The sequence below is a fragment of the Bactrocera latifrons genome, unplaced genomic scaffold (genome assembly GCF_001853355.1).
Source record: "Bactrocera latifrons isolate USDA-ARS-PBARC rearing strain unplaced genomic scaffold, ASM185335v1 scaffold_5, whole genome shotgun sequence".
NCBI lineage: Eukaryota > Metazoa > Arthropoda > Insecta > Diptera > Tephritidae > Bactrocera > Bactrocera latifrons.
In genome coordinates, this window is record NW_017537156.1 from 2073341 (window position 1) to 2100902 (window position 27562).

General features: G+C 40.4%; 1 protein-coding gene across 2 annotated transcripts in view; it reads right to left on the bottom strand.

The window, feature by feature from the left end:
* Positions 1-1165: 1165 nt before the first annotated feature.
* The window catches only part of LOC108973702 (E3 ubiquitin-protein ligase highwire), a 148698-nt gene continuing 122301 nt past the window's right edge, over positions 1166-27562 (bottom strand). The window contains exons 21-32 of one of the 2 annotated variants that reach the window (XM_018941126.1): positions 17740-17853; positions 17529-17637; positions 10736-13676; positions 10350-10673; positions 9231-9397; positions 7696-9159; positions 6146-6524; positions 5036-6066; positions 4619-4960; positions 2559-3023; positions 2300-2493; positions 1166-2232 (exon numbers count right to left, since the gene is read on the bottom strand). In XM_018941126.1, coding sequence (XP_018796671.1) covers positions 1749-2232; positions 2300-2493; positions 2559-3023; positions 4619-4960; positions 5036-6066; positions 6146-6524; positions 7696-9159; positions 9231-9397; positions 10350-10673; positions 10736-13676; positions 17529-17637; positions 17740-17853 — 8014 coding nt within the window. In that variant the 3' untranslated portion in view covers positions 1166-1748. The remainder of the gene's footprint in view (positions 2233-2299; positions 2494-2558; positions 3024-4618; positions 4961-5035; positions 6067-6145; positions 6525-7695; positions 9160-9230; positions 9398-10349; positions 10674-10735; positions 13677-17528; positions 17638-17739; positions 17854-27562) is intronic. The other variant, XM_018941127.1, reaches the window with a different exon arrangement.

Below are 27562 nucleotides of genomic sequence, written 5' to 3' on the forward strand. Positions count from 1 at the left end.
AAATATTGGATTTAATATTAAAAATATTTTAAAAAGTCGGAAAACATCAGAAATTAGCAATAAAAAGCAAAAACAACGCCAACCGAGTATAAAAATCGAAACGCCCTAGTAGAGCGGCGATGCGCCGCTTCTATCCAATTTTGCCCCAATGCGCTAGGCGCCCAGAAACCAAACATGCGCAGCAAGTGGCTACTGGTTAAGCTACACTATCTTACCAACACTACTTACTCTCAGCTACAGTGTAGCATACTTTCAGGCACCGGATGTTGCAACTTATTACACTACAATACAATATTCATTAAGTAAAATTATCTAAACAAATACGGAGCTGCAATATATTCGCTAAACGCTGCGCACTAAGCTAAGCTAGGTGTATGTGGATTTACTAAAACACACCGAGCTTGTAGTAAGCATGAAAAATAACAAAGTTTATCGATATTAATACACCGCATATACTCTTTACTCTTCTTTGCTGGAAAAATTTTTTTCACAACTTATTTTAAGAATGCCTTCATACAGAGATTGAGGATTATATATAATATACAATAAATAAAAGATGTATAGATTAAATACATTGCATAAAAGTTTCGAAAAGTTTTATATGCGTACAGTACGGCTGCGTGTGTGAATTAGGTCGCCATAGCAGTTTGGTGTCATCCGTTTTCCTGAAAGTATGCTACGGCTTCGCTGCACGCACTGCTTGCTGCTCTATATGTGTGTGCGCAAAACGCAGCAGCCACCTGCTGTGCCGTGCTGGGCGCCTGTTGCAATTCCGACGATTTAACTTTTGTAAAAATGCCAGCAACGCGCACCGCCACACTACTAGGGTAGTGGTGGGTATGACTTTTATTGCTGGAACTTTTAAGACTTTTTTGAGATTTTTTCAATTGCTTATGATTTTTATGAGAAAACTGCAATTAATGAGAAATTTACGGCAAATTAGCAAAAATAAGATTTTTTTATGGTATTTTTTGATAAAGTGGAATTTTCAACAGAAAATTGTTTGTAGTTAAGGCGAAATGTTCGACGGAAATTTCGTCAAAAATGAAAAACAAAAAATTTATTAAAGTCTGTGTATGATGTGACAATACCATCTACTTTAATTAAAACAATTTATTTGAAACATTTTTTTGTGCAAATGTTTATATATTTATTTAGTGTACATAAATATTAATGCAAATTTTTATTTTGAAATTTCGTCTACACAATATTAGCACATGCGCCATTGACGATTCGCTACACGTTCGTGTCTATAAATACGACTACATGTTGACATATATTAAATAGTTATGTTTTAGTGTTTATATAAGTGTAACTTAGTGTTAATTTTAGCACATTAAATATTGCAAATGTTGCACATGCCTTGAAAATGTTGAGTATTCTAGGCGCAACGGGAATCTACATATACGCGATTCTCTACGATCACAATCATATAAGTATGTATGTATGTGTGGATGTGTGAGTTTAAGAGTACACATGCATTGCTATAAATTTGTAAATTTGTAATAAAAATCGAATTATGAGATCAAATAAAAATACTTTTCGTGTGAGAACTAGCAAAAAAACGCCTACAGCTACACATATTTCTTTAGCTTCTATTCGTTCCGATTGCCCTCGTGTTCGTCGGCGTCGCGCAGCACCACCTCAAAGCTGCGTTCATTGTCCAAATCCAACATTTCCACCTCGATCCACTCCTCGAGCGGCATTAAGCCCGCCTCCATTTGGCGACGCTGCAACGCCGCATCATGCTAAAACGTTTGCGCGTTACGACACACACCGCACCCCAGCGCGAACTCCTCACCCGTTGGTGGATGTATGACGTGCAAGGGACACTCGTCGCCCAACAGTTGCTTGGCCTTCGGGCCGGCCGGACATTGTGGCAGTTTATTCTTCGGTATGTTCGTGAGTCGCTGGAAATCATCGTGGCAGGTGTCGCAGAAGTGTGTGGTGCCGAAGCAGAAAAACACCGCCACCGAGCAGCAGTAACGACATTTATATTCGAGAAAGTCAGTGCCATGCTTGGGGCACATTTGCGCACGCGCCACGTCCGAACAGCCGCCGCAGACCAACTCTTGCGGATCGAATTTCTCGCCGATTTCGGCGTCACACCGTGCTTCGCCGCCATAATAGGCCTTCTGGCACTTGTAGCACACATAGTAGGCATAGCGATCCATGGCCAAGTTGGTGACATCCTTGGAGTCGGTATCCTTGACGACGCCCTCGTATTTCAAACTGCAAAGTAGACCCATTTTAAGAAAATAAAACTGGATTAAGTAACATTTGGGATTCCAAAACTCACCGCATCAACGCTTTGCGCTTGACGTCCTGCTTGAGCGCGTTAATCGGTTCCAGAATCTCGACGAGCAGTGCGTGTTGTATGTCTGCTTTGCAAATGGGACACAAAGAGAAGCCAAAGGTGATGCGAGGACCGCTCCAACGTTTCTCAATGACAGCTTTGCAGCAATGATAGTGGAAAACATGACCGCACTCGAGCTACAAAGTATAAAAACGGTTAATTAAGAAAATAAATTAATATTTGCGCTCAGCTTCACATTCACCTGTATGGATGGTGCACACGACAGCGCCTCCACAAAGCATATCATGCACATGTCGTCTGCATCCTGCGTCAATTTCGGCTCATGCTGCTCTTCGGCGATCTTATTTTCGCGCGCGTGACACACATGCTGCAAGCAGGGCAAGCATTTCTTCTCATTGGTCACACCGCCGCACGGATGATCGCACGACTTCACCTTCATACACGAATTGGCCGCATGCTCTTGACATTGCGCATCGGCACACACATTGCCGATCTCCAGCAGTCCCGAATTGCCGGTAATGCCACAGAAACGGCAACGACCAACCGCCTCTTGTGGTCCGGATATGATTGTGTGACTGCCATCGCGGAATTCCACCATTGCCTTCAGCGTCTTTGAGTCGGCTAAGGCGAGTAGCCAGAAGAGTTTAGTGCGTCCGCACGACTCATGCAGTTCGACGCGTATGGCTTCTTCTTCCTCCTTGCAAACCTGATTAGATTAAATTTGTCGTTAAAAAGCAATATTTACAGACATTTAGACGTTAATAAGTTATAGACCAAATTCTTCGATAGTCACTACATTGATTTAAGACGATATATCGCAGTCAACCTAAGATATTATAGAATTCATGAGTATTATATGCAATGATTAAGCAAATGTTAATGTGTCCTGGAAGTCCTTAATGAATTCCAAGCAAATATATCGTTCCACAAATGTTGAAGTGGGATTAAAGATGGATAAGGAAATATTGATTTCTTTTTTTTTTAGAATTATTGACATGCGCTAGGCTTCCACGTCACTGTTGACAGTCATAACTTCGATGTCGTAGATAATTTCGTCCATCTTGGAACCAGCATTAACACCAACAATAATGTCGGCCTCGAAATTATACGCAGAATAACCCTTGCCAGCAGGTGCTACTTTGGACTCAGTAGGCAATTGAGAAGTGAAGTCTTCTCTCGACGAACAAAGACCAAACTCTACAAGCCACTCATCATCCCCACCTTGCTGTATGGTGCAGAAGCATGGACGATGACAACATCTGAAGAGTCGGCGATACTATTTTGCGATAGAAAGGTTCTCCGGAATATTTATGGTCCTTTGCGAATTGACAACGCCGAAAAACCACAATCGACGGAACAATGAGCTGTACGAGATACACGACGACGTTGACATAGTTCAGCGAATTAAAAGACAGCGGCTATGCTCGTCATGATCATGTCGCCCGAATTGACGAACACTCCAGCTCTGAAAGTATTCAACGCTGTATCTGCCGGGGAAAGAAGAGCAACCCCACCACTCCGTTGGAAACACTATATGGAGATGGACCTGAATTCGCTTGGAATCCTCAATTGTTGTTAACTCGGCTATAACCGTAAGCGGTGTCTAAGTCTAAGTGATAGAATATTGTAATTGTAGCGGCATCAAACACTCTTGACGGAAAGTAAAGTTGACACTACTTGACGGGGTAAAATCCGGATCCGTTCCGGCAACTCGACTATCTTGGGAATGGTGGAATCCACTAGTAATATATTCCAACCGAGAAATATCAAATGTAAAACCATTTGGTTTTATATATTTGTGATAACGAGTCCGCGTGAGCTTGTCGACGATGTAGACGAGGAAGAAGATACCAAGCAAAACTAGAAATCGGTTTGGTGTGGTTTGGGGGTCGATGGAATCATCGGTCTACTTCGAACAAACATAATGCCGGTGAGAGCGTAACCGTAAATGGCGACCGTTATAACGGATTTATTGAGAGAACACTTTGGTGAGCAGATCATTTCAAGTTGTGAGTCAGTCGATTGGTCACCAAGATCGTTTGATATCACAGCGTTAGCATTGACATACCTTGTTCAGGGTATAAAAAGTCCACATAGACTGAAACCTATGAATGCATCGAACAGGTTCCGAGTAAATATGTAATATGATCTACATTCCTTATATACCACTCAAGCGAATTGCCTGCAACTGATGTCTCACTAGCCTCATAAACAGTTAATTTATACAACACTCTTTACTTGTGTGAGAAAAAATAACGGCTTTTCCATAATATCTACCAGCTATTTCACTCTTACACTTACCGTCCGCTTATGCATCCGAGTTTTGCGATTTAAATGCAAAAATCGATCACAATCGCCACACAGCGAACCACAAGTCTCGCACTGGATTATGGCAGCAGTCTCGCCATCATCGTGATTGGTGCACATGGGACGTGTATCGGATACCTTAGACCACTGGCCGGACGACAATTTCTCCACATGATCGCGATCGAGCACACAGAGGCTGGCGAGCGCCAACCACATGGTGGCGGTTTTGACGCAATGTTCCGGGTTGCGGAAGATCTCATCCAAACGCGTTAAATTCAATACAGACTCCGCAATGGCGGCTTTGGTGATCTGAGACCATTTCTCGCTTAATTTACCCTGTGCGAAAAGATAGAAAAATGTTCATTCTTAATAAAGCCTGCAATTAGTAAAAAAAAAGTTAGCAACACTTACGCTGGCTAAATCGCGCACGAGGCTAATAATACTTTCTGCCTGCTTGGTAGATATGACGCCATTTAAAAACCAACGCTGATTGAGATTTTTCTTATGCTCCTTCTTACTCGCTTTCAGTGTCGAACGGCCCAGCTCATATTCGCCACTCTCCACCTGTTGATCGAAACGGAATGGATGCGTTTTTGCCGAAAATTCAATGGCATCACCATCGCTGGCGCTTTTCTCACACTCGGCGTCCGCTTTTGCTTTCTGCGTTTGCTTCAACAAGTGCACAGACAAATCCAGCGAACTGCAGAGACGCACGAAGGAGGGTGTCTTCTCCAGACTCGGTTTGCTTGAGGTTGACTTGACTTTGACTTGTAACTGTAGCGCCTTAGCGATGACAGCCAAAAATATGTCCAACAAACCCAAGCGATTCATATCGAAGTCGGCCGCGCTTTGATGTGCAATATTATAATCGGCTGGCGGTAAGCGCTGCACACCCATCAGCTCCGCGAAGCTCTCTGGCGAAATTTCAGGTAGTATGCGTCGTAGCAGCGCTGTCACCTGCCGTTGAACGCGATCACTGCCTGTATGGAGCAGCGTTAGAAGATCCTTCAGCAGTCCGTACTGATGTGAGAGATATGAGCGACCGACGACACTGCCCGAGAGCGCCAACACCATGCTAAGCATTTCGAAGCAATAAGTGTCGGGCGCACGATAGCGCTCCGAGCTGGACTCACTTTTTGGATCACCTGTCGAGGTGGCGGACGTGGTGTTAGCATGTGCGTCTTTGAAACAATTCGCCAAGTTCACAATCTCCCAATCTTCTTTGGCACGATGCGCTTCCTTTTTGATCGCATGCACAATATGCACAATCACTTGCTTCTGCAGGTGTGAGAGCTTGCTACGCGAGAAAAGTATACCAACCATATGTTCGCGTAGATCCAGGGAATCGGCGAGCATAGAAGCGCCACTGGAATCCATGCCGAGTATGGATTGATGGCCGGCATCGCTTGCGACGTTGCTGATCAATTTACCAAATACTTGACCTGCAGAGAGAGAGAAAGCGCGTTTTAAATTTAAAGCATGTTTAATTAATTTATTTAAAGCATTTTAATTTGCACCCACCTGTTATTAGTCGGAAGACACGCAATGTTTCAGACTCACAGATCTGCTGTTGTATGCGTAGGGCATTTGTCAGCTTCAAATTTGATTTGAGCGTGCTACCAGCATTACCGCTCGCAGCCGCAGAATGCGCTCCACCAAAGTGCTCATGGAAATGCTCGTCGAATCCGCTCATGATGCTCGGTAGACCGAGCAATTTGATTTGTCGCACACGTAATGTATTCTCCGGACCGTGAAACTCCAAGCGGAAGTGAGTGTAAGACTCATTGGTAATTTTGGCGGATATCCAGGCGCAAGCTTTTGAATCAACATCAACGGATTTGATAAGATTCGTATCGCCCAACGATTGTCCGGCATAAAAGACCACATTCAGCACTTTGTTCTAAAAGAGCAATTAGGTAATATGCATCATGATAAAAAACTTTAAAAAACTGCAAAAATATTTCTTTTTCTTTTGGGCCAATGAACTTTTACAGAGAATCGAACATGAGTATTAATCGAAAGACTCTACCTAAGGGAGAATACGTATTACAGACGTCGCGGTCTCGTATAATATTTTCAGACTCGGATTAAATGTGAGTAAGAGAAATCTTGCAGAATATATAGATATTAGAAAAGCTCTCAGTACGAAGGATATTTCCGAGCAGCAAACACAAATGTCCGTTCAAATTCGTCAATAGTGGGAATTGTCCCAAACAGTGGCGGAGCCGGTATCGACGGAAAGGAAGGTTTTGCTGTGTGTTTGATAGGATTGGAAAGGAATCATACATTATGAGGTGACTGCGGACAACTGGACCGCTTGAAGCAGGCGATAGACCAGTGTTCCACACACTTCGTTGATGACTCGTCAGAAGCTACGGGAGCTCGGATGGGAGGTTTTATCGCATCCACCATACAGCGCGAACATAGCGCCATCTGATTACCATCTGCTCCTGTTCATGGTGATGGTCCTTGTTGGTGAAAAGTTGAACTCAAAAGAAGCTTGTGAAAAGTGGCTGTCCGAGTTCTTCGCAAATAAGAAGGGGGGGCTCCACAAGGGGGGTATTATGAATTTCCGTCTAGATGAAAACAGATTATCGAACGAAACGGCGCATATTTGAATTAAATCCGATTACTGTAACACTTTTATAAAGCATTGAATTAAGAGCAAAAAAGTGGAAGGATGACATTTGACAACCTTATATAATAAAAACAGTCACAGTACTAAATAATGACGAATAATAGGACGGATTCGGCAGGTTTGTTCAAAAAAATAGCAACAAAGAACCATGGCAACTGTTCCGAAATAAGTCGTGGTAGGGTCTACGTAACCGGAATGGACCCGGATTTTTTATCTGGTCAAAGACTACTTAGTCGGCATAATTCTGCTGTTAGCTACGTAAAATAGTAGATCGTGAACTTTCCAAAAATTTCGTACGTTAAATAAGGTAAAGCGGTAAGAAATGTCAAATTATTCGTCACTATTTCACATCATAAAAAATTTAACAAAAATAATAATAACAATGGAAGACAGGATTTCCAAAAATAGCACAGTTAAACTTTTTTTGACTCACCTGTATGTCCCGACTGTTGTCGATGTGCACCAAAACCACCTTACACGTGTATGTTAGCTTAGTCATCGAGATCTCAATGATCTTGCATTTATTGCGATCCTCCTCGTCACTTTCCCAAAAAGTCTCAGTCGAGTTGTCCGTCAGCGATTCGGCCATGGCCTGACGTGATGACACTGTAACCTCAAACATGCCATTCAAGTCGGAATAGCAAACAATTTTAGCACCCGCAGGTGCACCACCCGCAACAACTACCACCGCACCTCCAACACTCTGGAAATTATGCTCCACATCATGCATGCCCGCAGAATTGCCAACACCGAAACCACCCTCAACGGCTGTCGCACCCGCCATGCCCATGCTCGACACAGCCATAACATCATCTTGCTCATCGGATTTGGAAAGTATCTTAGAAATATTGCCGAACACATGAGAATTGTGTAGGAATTGATGATCGGTTTGGCGAAATCGTATGCCAAAGCATTGTATGGCGATGCGTTGCAAGGGTGAACCGAGCGGCAAGTAGAGCGTAAGATCGGCAACAGACTGCAGAAATACATGCAAGCTTTGTGTGATTAAATGTGAGAAACGACCGCTGATCTGCGTGTAAGTCACAGGGTGTTCTAAAGCGGGCTCCACATCCTCATACTTGCCATCAATCATATCGACAGCGGAAATAGTTAGCGAACTGACGAACCACCACATGAGATCGTGTAGGCAGATGCTTTGCGTCACCGAGCGCAATAACCAATTAATCGCTTGTAACGAGTATATGCGACAGGCGGCTATGCGTAGACTGCGCTTCATAGCGTAGCGCAGCTTCTCCAGATCATGTTTTTGTGTAATGAATGCCATAGCAGGACGTTGCAGCAGCGCATTCACCTGTGAGGCTAGCTCCATTTCGAGGAGCGTGTTTGATGTATCTTTGTCACGCATAGCGTTCGCCCTCAGCAAGGCACTGCCACTCGAGTACTCACATTCCTTCGTTTTAACACCGCCTATTTCCGCTGTCTTCAATTTCTCCTCATTGTCATTACGCTCCGGTTGGTCGACGGAATGCGAGTGCGTTTTTGCACCACTCATGCCGCCATCGGTGTTAGCCAATCGCTGCACAGCTGGGTGTACAATACTGCTGTTCAATATGCTCTCCGGCACCAGGCGACGCAAATTCTCCGAAGGATAGCAAATGAGTAAAGCACCATCGCTTTCGCTGGTGGAGTTATTGCGTCGTCTGAAAACGACTTTGGTCTGTTGTGCTTCGTCCGCATTCGCAGCGACATTTTTCAATTGGAATGTGCCCTGCTGTTGAGCCAAGGCCCAACCTTGACCCATCGAGAAACTGCGGTGGAATTTCGAGAGCGTTCCGGTATTTGAGCCACCACCGCCGCCTTGCTGTGCGCTCATTGATGCCGTCATTATTTCGTAATTATTTGGATCGCACGATTCGTAAGACATTTCCGAAAGTGGCTGGTAGAGTTGAATTTTAAAAAATATATCATATATTATAGGAAAATTTTGAGAAATATCATCACACTTACCCGATCAAATCCATTTTCCGTGGCATTCAAGCCGAACATCTCGTACGGCAAATCTTCGTTATTCACCACACCGAGTGATTCTAAGCATGCAAATGTTTCTGGCGCCAGCCAAATATGCTCCGGAGAGACAGAGCTACCCGCAAAGCTTTTGCGGTACGGTGTTGAACCTGTGAAGTAAAAAAACTTATATTATATAATGTTGACCACATAACTTTTAGGCGGCAGGCCATATATCCATAAAAGAACATTTTATGGAACCTATTAAAAACTAACATCCGAAATTTTGGTGTGGATTATGACGCAGTTGGAAGATTCCAACATGAGTTCTTTAAAATTGATTTAAACAAAAGGCGGAACTATCCATTCAAATTCAACAGACCGGAATCGGATAAAATTTAAAAAGACACTAAGCCAGCCAGAGCTTTCGTGGTAATCTTCCCCATTCAAGGGTGGATCAAGTAGAATCTACAAAACAGTACCAAAAGAATCATATTCTCGAAGAATATCATTAATGTGGATGAAGATGTTATCAAAAAAATCATATCTACACATACATATGATATATAGCAGACTAGATGTATAATTCTAGTCGAATAGTTTCCGATTAATGCCACTAAAACTCGAAAATATGGTAACGGAGTTTCAATAAGAGCGCTACAAAAGATATTTTAAACAAAAAAAAAACAATTTGGGATATACATTATGTATGCCACCACGGGCACGCTTGCAGAAGTCCAGACGCTGAACCCAACTTTCGACAGTTTTTAAGCATAAATCGGCCGATACTGCTGCAATTTCACTTTCGATATTCATACAAAATCCATCAATCGAGACTGATTTGGATCTTCCTCAATTGATGCGCTAGCGGCAGCAATATTCTGGACACTACCGAAACTTCATTGTCTCACTGGCACTGGAACCTTTTCGTATATATCTTTCCATGATGAAATGGCAAACCTTACTAAAGAGAAAAGTCAAATGAACGGAAAAAAATGGTGTTGTTTTCTGTCTCTATCGGTCTACTTTTGTAGACATACATGTATGTATAAGCCCCTTTTAAGCCATACCCACACTAGACAAGAACGATATATGTATGTATTATATTCATATGCCTCTTACTGCCAAATTTTCCGCTCATTAGCAAGCCAATACGACTATTACGCGCCGAATCGCCACGACTTGTGCTCGGCTTGTTCAAATCGGACATGTTAAAGTGCTGATGCTCGACTACGACGGGCATTTGTTGAGGTGATCGTTTGCTTGACGAAATCATATTGAGTGGATTTGAGCCAGCAGCGGTATTGCTACTGCACGGAGCGTTTAAAGTAGAAGCGCTTGAGGATAGCTCAAGCAAGAATGTGGCGTTTTCACGCATTGTTGTATAAATCTCGGAGTTGGCGATCAGTGATGTTGTCTTTACGCCGAATAAATTTAGTTCGTTTGCTGCAAAAAGATTACAATGTATTGAACAGAGAACTTAAGGTGCCATTTTGAGGCATACTTACAGGTAAGTACCACACCCGGTGCATTATTCACGTTGTTGACATTCTTACTTGCAGTCATGTATTTCTCACGGCATTCGTCGCACATCAAGAACCAACTGGACGCACCCTTGCCACCTTCACCGCAATTCCCGGCCCAACCCTCACAGAAAATGCCAACCGAATTGTAACCTTTGCCCTTGGCCGATTTGCCACAACCGGGATGTACGATGCGCATGTGATATGTTACGGGTATTGGTAGAAATACCTCGCAAATCTCACAATATGTGCCATCGTCCTTCTTCCTCCGTCGCATTTTCTTCGCCACATCACGCTCGTTAGACTCTTGCTTTTCTTTCACATCCGCGTTTGGCTCACGTGTGGGCGTACCATTTCCACCAACCGCAGCGCTGGCACCGACACCGACACCCGCAACGCCACCGTTTTTCTCGCGATCCATTATATTTGATTGCATCAGTTGCACACAATTGGTGCACACCTGCTCCCACAGATAGACAAGACAACGCAGCGCTGGCGGCAACACAGTCACCACTTCGGGCAACGTGTGTAACTTTTGCTTTTCACCACCCTCCGAATCTTCACCGCCACCCGCACCTGAACTAGCTGTCAAATTTTTGCGATGCTTACGATTATTCAGCGAAGAATTGCCGCTCTTCGTAAGCGTCTCCAGCGTGGAGGGTCTGATATTCAGATAGGTGCCAGCATTTGCCACCTCAACAGAGTGCCGCTGTTGCGCTTTTTGCTCTCTTGACAGCTGGAGACGACTGTCTTTAGAGTCACGACGTGTCACAACTGTGGCGCCTTCTTTGGGAAGTGTTGGATGGAATTTGAGAAAACTAGCGCATGCCATAGCATCGTGCACGAGTCCCTCATGCCAGAGGAAAGCCGCGAACACAGCACGTATACTTTCGGCTAGCGATGGCGGCATTGCGCGTTTGATGGGCCCAATAATACTACGTTTACTGGGCGATGATTTTGGCAACGTCGTGGAAGCCCCAGCCTGATTAAGTGGTGGCGGCCAGACTGGTGGGCTCGAGTCGTCTGTGCTGGCAGTAGTGCTCGCTGTCTTCATTTCGCCAAATAAAATTTGATCCTGTGTAGTTACGCCACCCCCAGTGGTGGTTGTTGTAATCTGTAACATGCTCATATCATCTTCGAGTTGTGTCAAATCGGGCTCCTTAAGCGCCACAGCGGCATCAACACCACGACTAGAAGGTGATGTGGTACGTCGGAGACTAGATATCAATTTGCGTGGCGAATGTTTTGGTGTGGAAAGTAAAGCGGCGGTCTGTGATGGTGTGAAGCTCGTCATACGTATTGTTGATATATCAAATGTGGCCGCAGCAGATAATGGTGCATGTTCTAACTCCTTTGAGCTTGAATCTTGTGTAAGCGAGCTAAAGAGCCCAGAAGTTTCCGAAGCTTCAGTAGATTTTATGCTAACGCTCGTTGACTCAGTAGAGCTTTTGGCCGTTGCTGGTATTTGTACAGGACTGGAGCTTCGTGGTACACTGCCTTGCACGTGTGCACTGTTGCCATTGCAGCGCATATCTTGTTGTCCACCCATTACGCGAACTAACTCACGCACAGAAACCGTAGACATTACTTCGGTTACGTCTGAGCGCTTACGTTGATGCTCCTTGGCCGGCGAGGGTGGTCCACCAGCAGCGGCAGAGCCTGGACCATCCAAAGTGTCACCCTTAAACCATTTCTGTAGAGCTTGTAGTTTTATAGCGCCACCACCGACCACGCCAGCAATAGCCGAACCGATTTGTGATGGACTGGTATTTTGTAATGAATGCAAAGACAGTAGATCGGCTTGCTGTTGTTGCTGCGACGATGAGGTGCTGTTAGTCTGCGTTGAAGATTGCATATCGAAAACCTTTTGTATTTCGCTATCTTCCGATTCTGACTTTGTCACGCTAGGGAATAGAAATGGATTTGTGGAGGTATGTGAAAGTTCAGACGACTTTGGCGGCGTGAAACGATCTTGCGAGAAGTCAAAGATCTTCTTGTTTGGTGACGCGGATTTCGTTTTGGATGGCGATTCAATTGGTACGGGTGAAACGGGTGATTCAACATTATCCAGCAAAATTTTATGTCGTGGCTTAGAAGCTGACTTACCACTACCACCACCACTACCAACTAGCATGGCAGTGCCAACACCAGCTGACGCATCGGTGGTACTGGTGCCGGTAGTGGTGGTTGTAATTGTAGTCGTAGTTGCCGCTCCACTCGACGTACTACCAACCTCATCTATTGGATGTAGTAGAGTCCGCCCGAAATGCTGATTATACTGCAAACACCACGCTTCAGTCGGATACCAACCCATTGTACAATGTTGCCGTATCGACTCGGTCGAGAGCCGCAACCATACACCGTCATCATTCTCAATTTCATCAATGAATGAAATAACGCCATTCAACTTGATAATGCCCACCTGCTCGGACTGCAGTGTGGGATGTGAGCGTATGCGTAAACCCGCTGTGTTTTTGGTGAAAAATTTACGCAACTTGTTAGGCGGTTGTGGTTTCTTCAATGCTTGTTTGTGTGAGGGTGGTGGTAAACCGCCTTCTTTCACCTCCACACGATAAACTTCTTCCAAAAGTATGCCATCAATATTGACTGTGAGGCAATAACTTCCGACTGAATTTGGCGTCCAGTGTACGCTGAATGTGCCATCTTCCAAGTCTTGCGCGTAGAGCGTCTCGGTGATGCGTGTCTGTATGGGACTGCTGAAGCGCAACTCTTCAAAAGAGTAATTGCCGTAGGGTTTCATGAATGTTATGGCTTTGAAACACATTTTCTCTTTAATTGTTGGCTCATAATTCAGACGAGGTGGCGGTGGCACACCGCCGTATGAGGTGTTGTCCGTATAAGAGCCGCGTCGCATTTTGATGTTGCCATTGCCAGAAGCGCCGGTAGGAATGGCTTTGATTTCCACCTATGAGAGAAAAATATAATTAAACATTATAGTTCACTTGAAGTGTTCATTGTTGCGGCAGGTTTTCCTTGGATGATAAAAAAACGTACTTAACCATTTAAATATACTCGAGGACAGTTTCAAACAAATGTATTACTCTAGATGGATCTTTTAAATAGCCAAATGTTTTCTCTTATATTAAGAGGGCCCCTTAAACAACACCTAAAATGGGAAAATGACGTATGCGAAAATATAAGTCATTCCTCCCAAGCTTCTTGCTCACCTTAAAGTGGAATCTTTTCATTACGAATGGCTAGCAACGACGATATAACTTTATCATCAGCGATAAAATAACTCCTATGCCCTTGACGGTCTAGAGACAAAATCGGCAGCATTGGAACTAAGCTCAAATGCTGAATGCCATTCACTTGAACATCTTGAATCTATAGATTACCGAAACCGATATATATAGATAAATCAGATTGAAATTGACTTAGATGGTAATAAAACGAATATCGAAGGACGAATTATGTATTTATATATGTATTTTACGCCAAAAAGCGAGAAGCCATTTAGCGATAATATATTAGATTGTCAAAAAAGTCTTGCGGTATTTTTGCGTTATTTTTATTGAATTTTCAATTGTTCATAAAATTTTTTTTGATGACTCATGCCCAGCTCTTGGCCGATGCTACGGCTGCTACTATGCCGGTCTCTTTCGACCAATTCAGCGATTTTATCGCAATTTTCGACGACAGGCCTTCCGGAGCGTGGCGCATCTTCGACCACCTCTACACCAGAACGAAAACGTTGTGCGGTGGAAATGGAAACTGTATCGGGTCCATAAACTGCACAGATTTTATTGGCGGCTTGAGATGCATTTTTGTCTTTATCGTAGTAGTACTGTAAAATATGCCGTATTTTCTCTTTATTTTGCTCCATGTTTGTGACGCTATACTCACGAACGACTTAAAAGGAACGACAATCAATCAAACACGTGTTAGCGCGTGAAATGAGCTTTCAAAAAGGTACAGCATGACCCGATGCGACGAATAAAACTAGAAATACGCGCTCTCAGAACCAACTAGCGAAAACACCGCAAGACTTTTTTGACAACCTAATATTAAACATTTCGTCGAAGGCTTAGTATCAGCAGATTCAGAAATTATTACCTCGTCCGATATTTGGCACCCCTCAGATCATAGATGACTTGGAAGAATATAGTATCTAATGTGAGTTCGTGAAGGCCATTCTAGTTTAAAATGCTGCCAAATTAAAACCCAGAATTTAAGTTTGGATCGGTTGCGATTACGTCGACTGGGCATTTGGGAATAGTTCAACCTTAGATTGGTGGGATGGGTGCTAACACTATTCCTTAAAAGTTAAATGAAAACTGTTTAGAAGTCACTCTCACACAGCATCTATTTGCCATTTTGTTAATATTCGATTTTTCGATACGCAAAAATTTTGAAGTATATATAAAATGATATGATTAAGAAGTCTCCGGCTGACTCTTAGATGGCGCTAGTAGAATTAAATCAATGAAACTACTAGAATTAAATCTAGTTAAAGAAAAAAGGGCTCCTCTATAAAATTTTAGCAGCCGTCGGATCATTAGCTTATGAATTATGTATATCAGCTCGAGTGAAGAAACTCGTTATTGTGAAAAATTGATAAAATATACTTTTAAAGGAAAAAATGCAGTTATAGCAAAAACTTGGCTTGATAACATGTTTCCGGACACTGCCCCAGGAACGAGCAACGAAGACAGTAAATGCAGTGAACGCGGAAAGGAGGTTGTTACCGACGAAAACATCAAAAAGCCTACAAAAGTAATAAAATCTAAATCACTGATTGTGTACAGCACTCGCGAATATTTTGGAAATGGGAAAGCTCTGTGCAAAGTCGGTGCCGCCTGATCTCACTTTTAGTCGAAACCATCGCCGAGTTAATGATTCGAAGCAGTGCTTGAAGATGTTCAAGTGTAACAAACCCGTGTTTTGTATCGATGTATGACAATGGACAATCGTTGCATCATTTTACTCCGAAGTGCCATCGGTGGTCATCCGACTAACTGTACACGAAGACCCCGCTCCAAACAAAACTAATCGCATTTGAATAACAAAAAGTGCAGTTTCACCAAGATAACGCATCGTGTCAGAAGTCAGATAAATTGAGGGAGAAAATCCATGAATTCGTTTTCGTATTGCATTCACATGCACTGTATACTCCTGATCTGGCCCCCAGCGACTATTTCCTGGTTTCAGATCTCAATACAACGCTCGCTGGGAAGAAATTTCCGTCGAATAAAGAGGTGATCGTCAAAATTAAGCCTATTTTGAATCAAATGACAAATCGTACTACAAAAATGGTATCGAAAGATTTTGGGGTCGCTATACTCACATTCGAAGGAAACTATGTTGAATAGGAAAAGAATTCATCACAAAAATGTGTATCAATATGGCTACAAGCCAGCATGCAGTGATGAAAATATAGCAGCCGTAGCGAGAGTGGACACAAAGACCGTGGAGAAGAGATTTAGTGCCGTTCGCAGTAACGCCGACTGACGTATGGAACGACTTGGCGCATTTGCGCATACAAAACACAGCTTGTAGAAAGAGAGACATTGCTTCGCTCTATGAGCTCTTGAAAAGCTCCATCCGATTCGAACCAAATTTGTTGAACGGCTCAATGGGTATGAGAGAATCAAGAACTACATTCAGAAAAAATAACGGTTTGGTGTGGTTTGTGGGCCGGTGAAATCATCGGCCCAAATTACTTCAAAAATAATGCCGGTGAGAACGTAATCGTCAATGACTATTTCATACCTGAAATTGAAGCTCGTGATATCGATGACATTTGCTTTCATCAAGACAGCGTCAGTTCCCACAAATCGCATACTACATCAATGGATTTATGGAGAGAACACGATAAGCAGAAAATTTCACGTTTTGGGCCGATCGATTAGCCACCAACATCGTGTGATATCACACCGTTAGATGTTTTCCTGTGAGGATATATAAAGAGTAAAGTCTACGGCGACAATCCCGCTTTAATTCAGGCTTTGGGGCAAAACCTCACGGGCTACTAGTCGAAATGAACGAACGAATCATCGAAAATTGGACTCAACGGACGGACCATATGAGACGTAGCCGCGGCCAACATTTGAAAGAGATAATCTTCAAAAAATAAATGTCAAAGAATTTTCTTTCAAATGACAATAAGCATTCCCCATTAAATTTGAAGTTCCTGTTCAAAAAAGTAGGGAACCTCGAAACTTTTTTGACATATGTCGTTTGAAGTCTGCCGCCTCATTTGCGTTTACAGCATTTCAGGTGGGCAGTTTTATATTGCTAATTAAATTATGTGTAAGTATATTAACAAAAACAAATTTTAACATTTTTAGATGGCAGAAAATAAACAACGCACAGTTTGCTATTATATGTCCAATACTCTTAACTTTTTCGCACATTTTTTGCATTACAATCAATTATTGCTTTTAATCTCACTCTATAATCTTTTAACGTAGTTAATAAGAAACGAATTTTTTCGTTAAATTTATGTTGATTTTCCAAAAATACCAAAATTTCTATTAATAATTTATATTATTAATTTTTATTTCACCTTTAAATTTTTAAATAAATGTCACAATCAGCTGTCTAAATGCAGAAGTTTGCCGTCTGCCACCATAAAATTTCAATGCGCATTAGCGTTGCTTAATGCGTATTAATTTTGCTTTGCATTTCCATTCCATGCCGAGCTATTTGCATGAAAAAAAATTTTTCTGAATTTGATTTGAAAAAAGTCTTAGATGTGATATTCTCCTAATTAATTTATGTATGTAATATAAAGTAAAATAAAATGCAGACTCACCTTCAATTCCGGCACCAGCACAGCATCGCCATATTGATCGCGAATGGTCACAGTGATTTGGGTTGGCCAGCCATAACGTAGCGGTTCGGTTATTGTATTTAATTCACATCTAATTGGAATCGGAATGAAATGAAATGAAAAATTTCATAATAAAGAAATCAGAAATAAAAATGCAATAACAAGAAACTACGTGATAAACAATTCAACTTACTTATTTGGATCGAGACGTGATTCCGGTTGCAGCCAAGCAGCCAAACGAGCGCCAGACGAACCCGGTGCGCCGCTAATGAAATCTTTGAGAAATTGACGTTCATTTGATTGGGAACTGAAATGGCATAAAAGGAAATAAAGAAGCATTTAATGTATGTTAAAGAATGCTTCACACAAATTACGTGTGTTTAAAGTAAAACTCAGTTGCTTAGCGAATTAAGTAATCTAATAATTTTTCATGTAACAGGTGGAGCAATTAGAAACACAACACACTGAAGCAAAAAGAGGCTATAAATTTATAAGAAGAAAGCACTTAGTTATAAAGAAGCCGCTGATAGTGGAAAATATTCGAATTAGAATTAGAGGTCCCACAGTGAAACAAAAAACCATTTATAATTCAGAGGGCGTCTGCGCGAAGCATTATGAACAAATAATTTTCCGACCGTTGCATTAACTGGTTTTCATCGGCTTACGGCTTTGTTCTTTATGGCTTTCCCTACAAAGATTTGATTTTAACCCTTTCAAGTTCGTTTTCGTAGCTGTGCGCTGTGAGAAAATAAAAGCCACAGGCTTTTAAAGCCAGTGTTGCCGCTTAGTGCATAAATGTTAGATGTAAAAGAAAATACGCGTAAGTATGTATGCTTCAAGTTCGAAGCCATACTCTTGTTCGAACTCCCAGAAGAACATACTAAAATTATGGTTGAAACACTTCTCCAGCCTACTGAATGGCAGTGAAAGCATAGCACCCAAAGATGGTGAACTCGATTCCCCAATTGATGACTATGGAGCGGACTTTCCATTGCCCGAATATGAAAAAATTCAAATAACAATTAGTGGTCTGAAGCACACCAAAGCGGCGGGTGCCGAAGAGTGGCCGGCCGAGCTAATAAAATACGGTGGCGAAGCAGTAATAAGGAGCATACATCAGCTTTTTTGTAGAATCGTGGGATGAATGAAATTTAAGTGTGTTGTCTGTCCGATTAACAAAAAGGGAGACCACCCAATTTACGCCAACTACCGTGGGATAAGTCTTCACAACATCGCATATCAGGATTCATCGAGCGTACTGTGTGAAAGATTAAAGCCCACCGTCAACAAATTGATTGGCTCTTTATGAGAGTGGCTTTAGGCCTGGAAAATCAACATCTGACCAGGTATTCATCACGCGCCAAATCTTGGAAAAGACACGTAAAAAATTATCGACGCACCTCACCTCTTCGTCGATTTTAAAGCTGCTTTGCACAGCACGAAAAAGAGCTGGTTTAAGACGCTATGTCTGAATTTGGTATCCACTAAGAACTAATACGGTGGTGTAAACTGACGTTAAGCAAAGCTCCGTCAGGATCGGGAAGGACCTCTTCGAGCCTGAGCTTTGATACCAAACGAGGTTTCAGAATCTTCAATTTATCATTTATCATGGTAGGTCAGTTTGTATGACATACATATACGCTATAGTGGTCGGATCTGAATAAAACGTATATTCGGAGATTGTAGCATTTTCGTGGGCAATAATTTGTGTAAAATTTCGTGAAGACATCTTGTAAAACAAATCAGTTTCTATGGCAGTATATAAAGCTTAAACTGCTCATTTGTCGAACCGTTGATATACATATGTTTTAGTGGGCCGATATAGTTGGTTCGGACAAATGGGCAGATTAAACTGAATAACTTTTTTCGGCACATAAAGAGAAAGGTAATACAAACTTAAACCGAGGTAGTAGAATAGAATAGGCCCGATTACACCTATCTACGAACTAATTTTTAATTAATTAATAATTTTTTTTTTTTTTTTTTTTTTTTTTGAGCCGAAGAACCCGTGTATCATGTATATCTAAATTTTACTCAAAAGTTTATTTATTTTTTATAGTTTGGACATCGAAAAAGCCCAATATATACAAATTCTCTTATGTCGAAAAAGTATTTATATGGCAACAGTTTAAGCCTATTTATTTCATCACAATAAATGTGCTGTGCGGCTCGTCAAACTGTCTGCTCGCCGTTGTTTCGTGATTTTCAAGCCATAGCAGGCGGCAATTAATAAAACTTCGCTAAAGCCGTTGACTGTCTACAAATTGGTAGTTATACATACATAAATATATACAGTATACTCATACATATAATAATATTAATGCATACTATATCAGTACATTTGTAGGAATGTTTGTTGGTAGCCTTATGGCTGCTCGTACGTCACAAAGTCAATGCAGTTAAAAGGCACGAATCGACAAATGCGGCGTGTATCCCGGCGTGCGCAGGCGCTCGCATCTTTTATATCCATTTCGCAAACACACATACATATGTAGTTAGAGGGATGTGTGTACCCTCCAGCCAGTGCATTGACGTTTTGCTCATAAACGCGGCGTAAACGCCGAGCTATGCCTGAAATAATCAGTCGGCGATGTGGGAACGTGTCGTACGTGCGCGCACAAAACAAGTAAACAGTGGAAAAAGGCAATAAAACACAAAAAACGTGATAGCCACAATGGCAGGAGCTGTTATACGCGCATATATAGTATGTGCATATATTGTAAACAAGGCAACTGCCTTGAAAAACACTAAAGCAGACAATGAATGCATGAATGAAGTAAAATGAATGTGATCGTGTGCGTAACCGAAGCTCAACTCAGCTGGAGATGAGTATAACAAATCTGTTCTTATTTACGAGTTGTTACTAAAAGGCGAAATCTATAATTACGGTTTGATAGCGCTCATAAAGATACATCTAACCAGCTAGACATTCCTATAATTCAAGAATATACATACATATAACTATTTAATAGCACCACCATAAAGATATAAGAAAGACGGGCTTTCACTTTGTCAATGTCGAAATTTTCAAATCGTATATTATTCTCGCTTGGTATATACATACATACACAAATAAGCAGTATACAAGTAGAACGCTTCAAATTTAAATATTCATATCTTAACCGAACTGAAAATTATTTTTGCTAAACGACTTTAATTTAAGTGTTTACCAAGTAATCACATTTTTTGTCTGGGTCTGGGTCAACTGAAAATTATTTTTGCTAAACGACTTTAATTTAAGTGTTTACCAAGTAATCACATTTTTTGTCTGGGTCTGGGTCTTCTAATGTGCCTACAGTCTTTTCTATCAATAGTGAGCAGGAACTTTGTGTATTTTTGATCTTCCGCTTGCTTCATTTGGTTTGTACTGAAGAAAGTGTTGATTCGTTTTGAAATGTTAAAATATCAAAGGTTAGAATAGGTTAGTCTGGTTGGCCAATGATACACGAATAAATTACTTTTCATCTTTTGCGACACCACATGGAGTTCAGTTTCTAGGATCATGAGGAGTAGTCATCCCTTAGGATGCCTACGATTGACGCGAATTTCAACAGACTCTGTGACCTCACTATCGATATCTCTCCGAGTATATCATAACGTGGGGACTCCAGATACTTGCAGCGTAGTCTTGCCAATGTGGCAGAAGTGCAAAAGAGATGTCCCATTGACATTTCCTGCAGTCTTCTCGATCTGTCAGCCTCATTCTGTGGACGTGTGCCACCACCAAACTTTGACCAATAAGTATTCCAATCATATTCCTACAGTCTCTTCTAGCAAGAGTAAGCAGGAACTTTGTGTGGCTAAGTGTCACAATTTCAACAATTGATTAGGCCTCGATCGATGATATTTCGACTGGAAACGAGAGGGTTATATTAGGCAAATGTTCAACAACTGGTGGCGCTACCCACCATTTGCTCTACATTAAGGCAACGCTTAAGGCACATTTACCCACAGGTAAGAATTTGAAACTCAATCATTGAATAAAAACGTACTGTTTGTTTCAAAGCTATAATATTTATTCAAATTCAATTAAAAATTCCGCCTTAAAGTTTTGGTATTGAAAATGTATAAAAAATATGAAATTGTCGTTTTGCGGATCATGAGAGATTAGTCTGAGATATGCTTTCGTTTCGAAGCAAATTAGCCATTGTTGAGACTTATTATTATAAGTATTATTTAAAATAATTACACACTCGTATGAAAAAGCGAGCAAATTATAAAAAGATAACGACATTGACATGCCCGACCATCTGACAAACTTTTTTGGATTTTTAAATGGAATCCGTTTCTGTTGTATATTCGATTTTTGAATTTTTCTTGCTTTTCTGAGTCTGTGATATGGACAATGGAAAAAGGTTAAGATTTGACCCTATCTTGGAATACTAGAATTAAAGCATACATTTTGACTCGGTTTCACACAATGATGATACTTTTTTTATTACACGACAATAGGCAACTTGTTCAAACTACTCACGCTAGATGTAAATTTCTCTAAAAGCTATATATCACAAACATTCCAGAATAAATAATAAAAAAGAAAGCAATTCACCCAATGGTTTCCGCATTTACCATAAAATCTCATTAGATTTTATTATACGTGGCACCTGTTATCAGGATAACTCCACAAAGAGCTCACGTTTTGAATTTTAATGAGCCACAATAGCCGAATAACAAAAGCATTATGGTACATACATACAGATAAATTAGAGGCTTAACGCTGAAGTCTTCAATGCGATAACATGAATACACAAACTAAGAGGGTGTCAACAATTGAGTGAGTTGTAAAAATTGAGTTAAAACAGAGAGAAAGACTTGAAAGAGTGAGTGGTTGAGCAATGATGCTCTCTTCTCTTTATTTGTAGGGAATGCAAATACTTATTTCTCCACATATATTACCATTCTCTGGGCGATTTGGCTTATCAGTTATTTCAATATCTCTAATTTCTTGTGCGATCAAATAACCCTACAATTGTACGTTCGCTGAGTTTAGCGCCAAATTTTGGAACAGTTGACCTTTAGTACGAAACCGAACTGTAAAATGAAGTGATATTTCTATGTTAATACATAGTGAATTATAGATACGTACATATATCGTGACTTATATTTAAAGCTTTTATTATTTATTAAAAGCTTTTATTATTAAAATTGATTTTTATTATAAAAACCAATGTTCTTCTTGTAAGGCCTTCTATTCACATTACAAATTATCTATGATTTGATTTCAAGGCCATTAAATTGGCCGAAAAGGTTTATATTTTTTAGGTTATATTATTTACTAAATATTTTGCTCCAAAAGAATGGTAAGGCGTTTTTTGAAGAATGAGTTCCAGACTTTACCGAAAAATCTTATTCATTGAAATTCATGGAAATGGAATTGAACATCTCCAAAACATCAATTTATTGCACTTCGACCGAACATTTAAGTTTACGAAAGGAGTGTGCACTTTTTGTTCCGCACAAATTGACTGACGACCAAAAATTGCTCAGAATCCAACATTCGAAGGAAGATTATTTGACGAAAACTCACATTTTAACCATTAACCGCTCCCCATATTCACCTGATATGGCACCGTGCGACTTCTTCCTTTTTGAATAAATGCATTTACACAACCTGGCGGATTTTGAGAAAGTAATTTAACTTGCATCTATATAAAATTGTTCTCACTCAAGAACTGAAGCCATTTGACCACCGTCAAAGTCGTTGATTTGTGGTTCTTGTCTTGGAACAACTTGAAAACGACAACGATTTTTTTTAAGAAAATCATATTCTTCGATAAGGCTCACTTTCATCTGAGTGGTGCGGTAAATAATCCAAACTGTCATATCTGGTACGAAGATAATTCACAAATTATTCATAAACAACCAGTACATTTACCTAATTTGACAGTTTGGTGTATGTTTTGGTCTGGTGGAATCATCGGTCCGTACTTCTTTCGAAATAAAACTGGTGACACTATTACTATCAAAGGAGAACGGTATAGTGCTATGATAACGAACTTTTTATGATCATAATCGGAAGAAGTTGATCTTGACAACATCTGGTCCTAACAAGACGGGGTTACCTGCCACACAGCGCGTACAGCAAGCGAATTATTGCGACAAAAATTTGGAGCTTCGATAATTTAAAGAAATTGTGTCATTGAATGGTCTCCATGAACTTGTAATTAATTACTGTGGTGAAAAGGGTTATTTGAAGTCATTGGTCTTTAGGAGATAGTGCAATTTACTGCTGGGTTTTTGAGCATAGCAGTGAGAAGGTGCATCGGTCCGAGTAAGTATATGTTTGTCAAATGTCCGCCTAATGTGCATATCTGATTGGAATTATATTGGAGTGCGTCGTGGTTGTGTCTGTATGTATGCACACATGTATTTTTGTTGTTTTTATTAAGGGACTCGCATTTGTTGTCTACGAGAGCTCCGACTGAAGAAGCTAACAAGTGATTTTCCGCATTTTTTTCTGTTATTTTTATAATTAAATCTCCTGTTTATAGTATGTTTTGAAGAGATTTCCAGGAATTATTGGCTAAAAAAATTACCACACAAAACCTCACATGACCCACTGAGATTGCACGTGTTTTACTGGATTTCGTATACGCACACCCACTATATACATATATAAGTAAATATGTATACACGTGAGTACTTATCAATATATTTTAATTTTTGTGTTTATTTACGCCATATTTACACACAAATAGTTTAATATCTGATCCACAAAAGGGGTGTGTGGATATTAAAAGAATGTTATGTTTGGACATTTATATATGTACATTCATGCATATGTATGTATATAGTATACTTGTATATTATTTCCTTGTATATAGTAGGTATATAAATTATTGAGAAATTGGTTCTTTAAAAGAGAGCAATAGAAAGAGTGTCCTCGAATCAGTATTTATGCCATGAACAGGGCTTCAAAGAAACTACGGATGCAATATGTATGTGTAAAAGGTTCCCTACTTTTTTAAAGAAAAAGTACAGAAACTTGAAATTTAACGGAAAATGTTCATTATCATTCGAAAGAAAAATCTTTGGTATTTATTTTTGAAAATTATCTCCACTAATTTGGCCGCGGCTACGTCTTAGATGGTCCATCCGTTGAGTCCAATTATCGATGAAACACGTGATGTTTTGCTCCGAAGTCTAAATCGAAGCGGAATTGTCTGGATTGACTTTCCCCCCACAGGAAAAAGTCTAACGGTGTAATATCACACGATCTTGGTGGCCAATCGACCATGAAATTATGTGCTCACCAAATGTCGCCGAGAGTACGATCTTCAATTACATGCACCAAATATTCGGTTATCATTGCGTAATAATAGTCGTCATTGACGGTTATGTTCTCACCGGCAATATTTTTGAAGAAATATAGAGCGATGATTCCACCGTCACACAAACCAAACCAAGCCGTTGATTTTTTTATTGTGCAAGGCATCGTTATAATCTCCAAACTAATTTTTCATATCGGACCACTAAAACATTTGGCTGTCATTCAAATTGCGATGCTCATAATTTTGTTTACTTATTAGTGCGCTAAGTTCTTCTCAACGTTTAAGTCAACAAGCCGGAAAGAACTAGTAAAACAGCCCCTGTTTGATGCAAATTGTTAGGCGAGGACGTTCTCAGATTTTTTTATACCTATGTACTTATAATTCTTGTATGAAATGCACCCATAATTACGATTTTTCTTGTGTTGAATTGAATACACCTAAAGACATCAACTAAAACCATACTGATAGAATTTCTGAGTATATAATTTGAAGTAAACAGTTATGATACATGTTTCGAATGTATATGTTTTCAACTAATATGAAACTAGTCCATTCTTAACCAAAATCTGACAATAGACTTTTGATGGACGCAAACATAAAATACATATGTACCAGTAGCTATTATAGAAGAGAACAAAAACGGACCAGTCACACTAGTTGTGAAGTAGTGTAAAGTAACAGTGTACACACATTATGTACATATGTATATAATTTTTCCTTTAACATATTATAATTAAATAAAACCAAAGTCACAATGGGAAACCGAGACTTCCAGCCGAAGCATGGCTGATAGAATAGCCATAAGCATATCGCACCGACGATCATATGCAGGTACAACTGTACATATGTATGTATGTTCATATATGTATATACAAAATCAGACAAAACTACGAGGAAATTGTTTTTAAATGGGGACGAGGGTGCCCTTCAACTGCATTGGATTCGCAGTGTCTGTGTAAAGTCATTTGGAATGAGTCTGCGTGCATTTTCAGTTGGTAGAAATGGGGGAATCAACGCCTCAATGCTTACTAACAACTGTTGCTATGTCAAATATGTAGAGCACTCTAGTTTGGCTCTTGCTAACTCTCTCTCCACTTTATTCGGGAATCGGGAAGGGCAACAACATGAAACTGAAATGGAAAGAGGAATGCCATAATTAGAGGTAGGCAGCCACCACAAAGCTGTGTTAGTAGGCTTTTTTGTTTGCATTATATTTTTTATTGTTGTTATTGCCTTTGTAAGCCTTGACTCATGCAAGCCTCTAAAATCAAACAATGTGGTCTGCGTGGTATGGAGGCTCGAAGTGCGCCATGTGCGGCTATCGGACAATGCTCCCGCGATATTACAGCAATACAGAATGTATACATACATACATATGTATGTATTTGTGTTTATGTAAATGCATATCTATTTACTCGCATGGGCAGGGGCAATAAGCAGTTTTTGAAAGCACTCGTTTTTATCATTCTTTCATCAATTGTTTGCCCATACAAAAATGCAAAATATATACAATATACATATGTATGTATGTATGTATTTAAAAAAAAATATATAGAATATGCATGATTACGCTCTCCCCCATTTATGATATTTGAATACTAACTATTAAATTTAGAAGATTTTTAAAAGTTTGTTCTTGTACAAAAGCACGCGGCGAATCTAAAGCGAAAATGAAAGGCCATAACTGTCAGCAGCGGCAAAGCTATCAATATAATCGAACTACTGAGCGTACTATTCGCAACAGCATCTTGAGACTCTGCATTGATTATTGGATAATATTCGACCGAATACAAAAAAATATAGCCGTCACAGTTGAGGGTGTACACGAAGATCGTGGAGAGCCAATTCGGCGCCATTCGCAACAACTCGGGCTGATCGGAGATCTGAAATATAAAACGTACACAAAACTGCTTGTGCAAGAACTGAAGCTGCCCGACCTTCCCAAGCGACATCGTTTTGCTCTATGGGCTCTTAAAAAAGTCCAAGAAGATCCGACGTTTTCGAGTCAAATTTTATTCAGCGACGAGGCCCATTTGTAGCATTTCTTTCGAAATGATCGAACGTGTCATCGAAAATTGGACTCAACGGATTGACCATCTGAGACGTATTCACGGCCAACATTTGAAAGAAATAATCTTCAAAAAATATAATTTTCTTTCGCATGATACTAAACAATTTATATTTAATTTTAAGTTTATTTTAAGAAACCACGAAATGGACGCGCCGTAAAGTCCAAACGGCAATGACCATAGTTAATAGATTAATTGTAATCTAATCACTTCAAATTCTTGGTCCGAACATTGTATTAGAAATGTGGATGTAATCAAAAGCAGCTACGTACTACATTATAAACTTTCTAAAAATAATTAAATTTAAGAATTAAGAATCTAATAAATAAGGAAGGTACTATCTTTTATAAGAGTGTACAACTTCTGGCGGACGCCGATGACATCGATATCATTAGCCTCAAACAACCGCGCCGTTAGTTCTGCTTTCTCCAGAATGGATAAGGAACCGAAGAAAAAGAATCTGCTAGTGAATGAGGCAAAACAGTCATAACTTCGAAGTCGTAGATAATTTCCACAATCTTGGAACCGTTATCAACATCAACAAAAATGTCAGCCTCGAAAGCCACCGCAGAATATCTCTTGCCAACAGGTGCTACTTCGGATTAAGTAATCACTTGAGAAGTAAAGTCCTCTCTTGACGAACAAAAACAAAACTCTATAAGTCACTCATTATTCC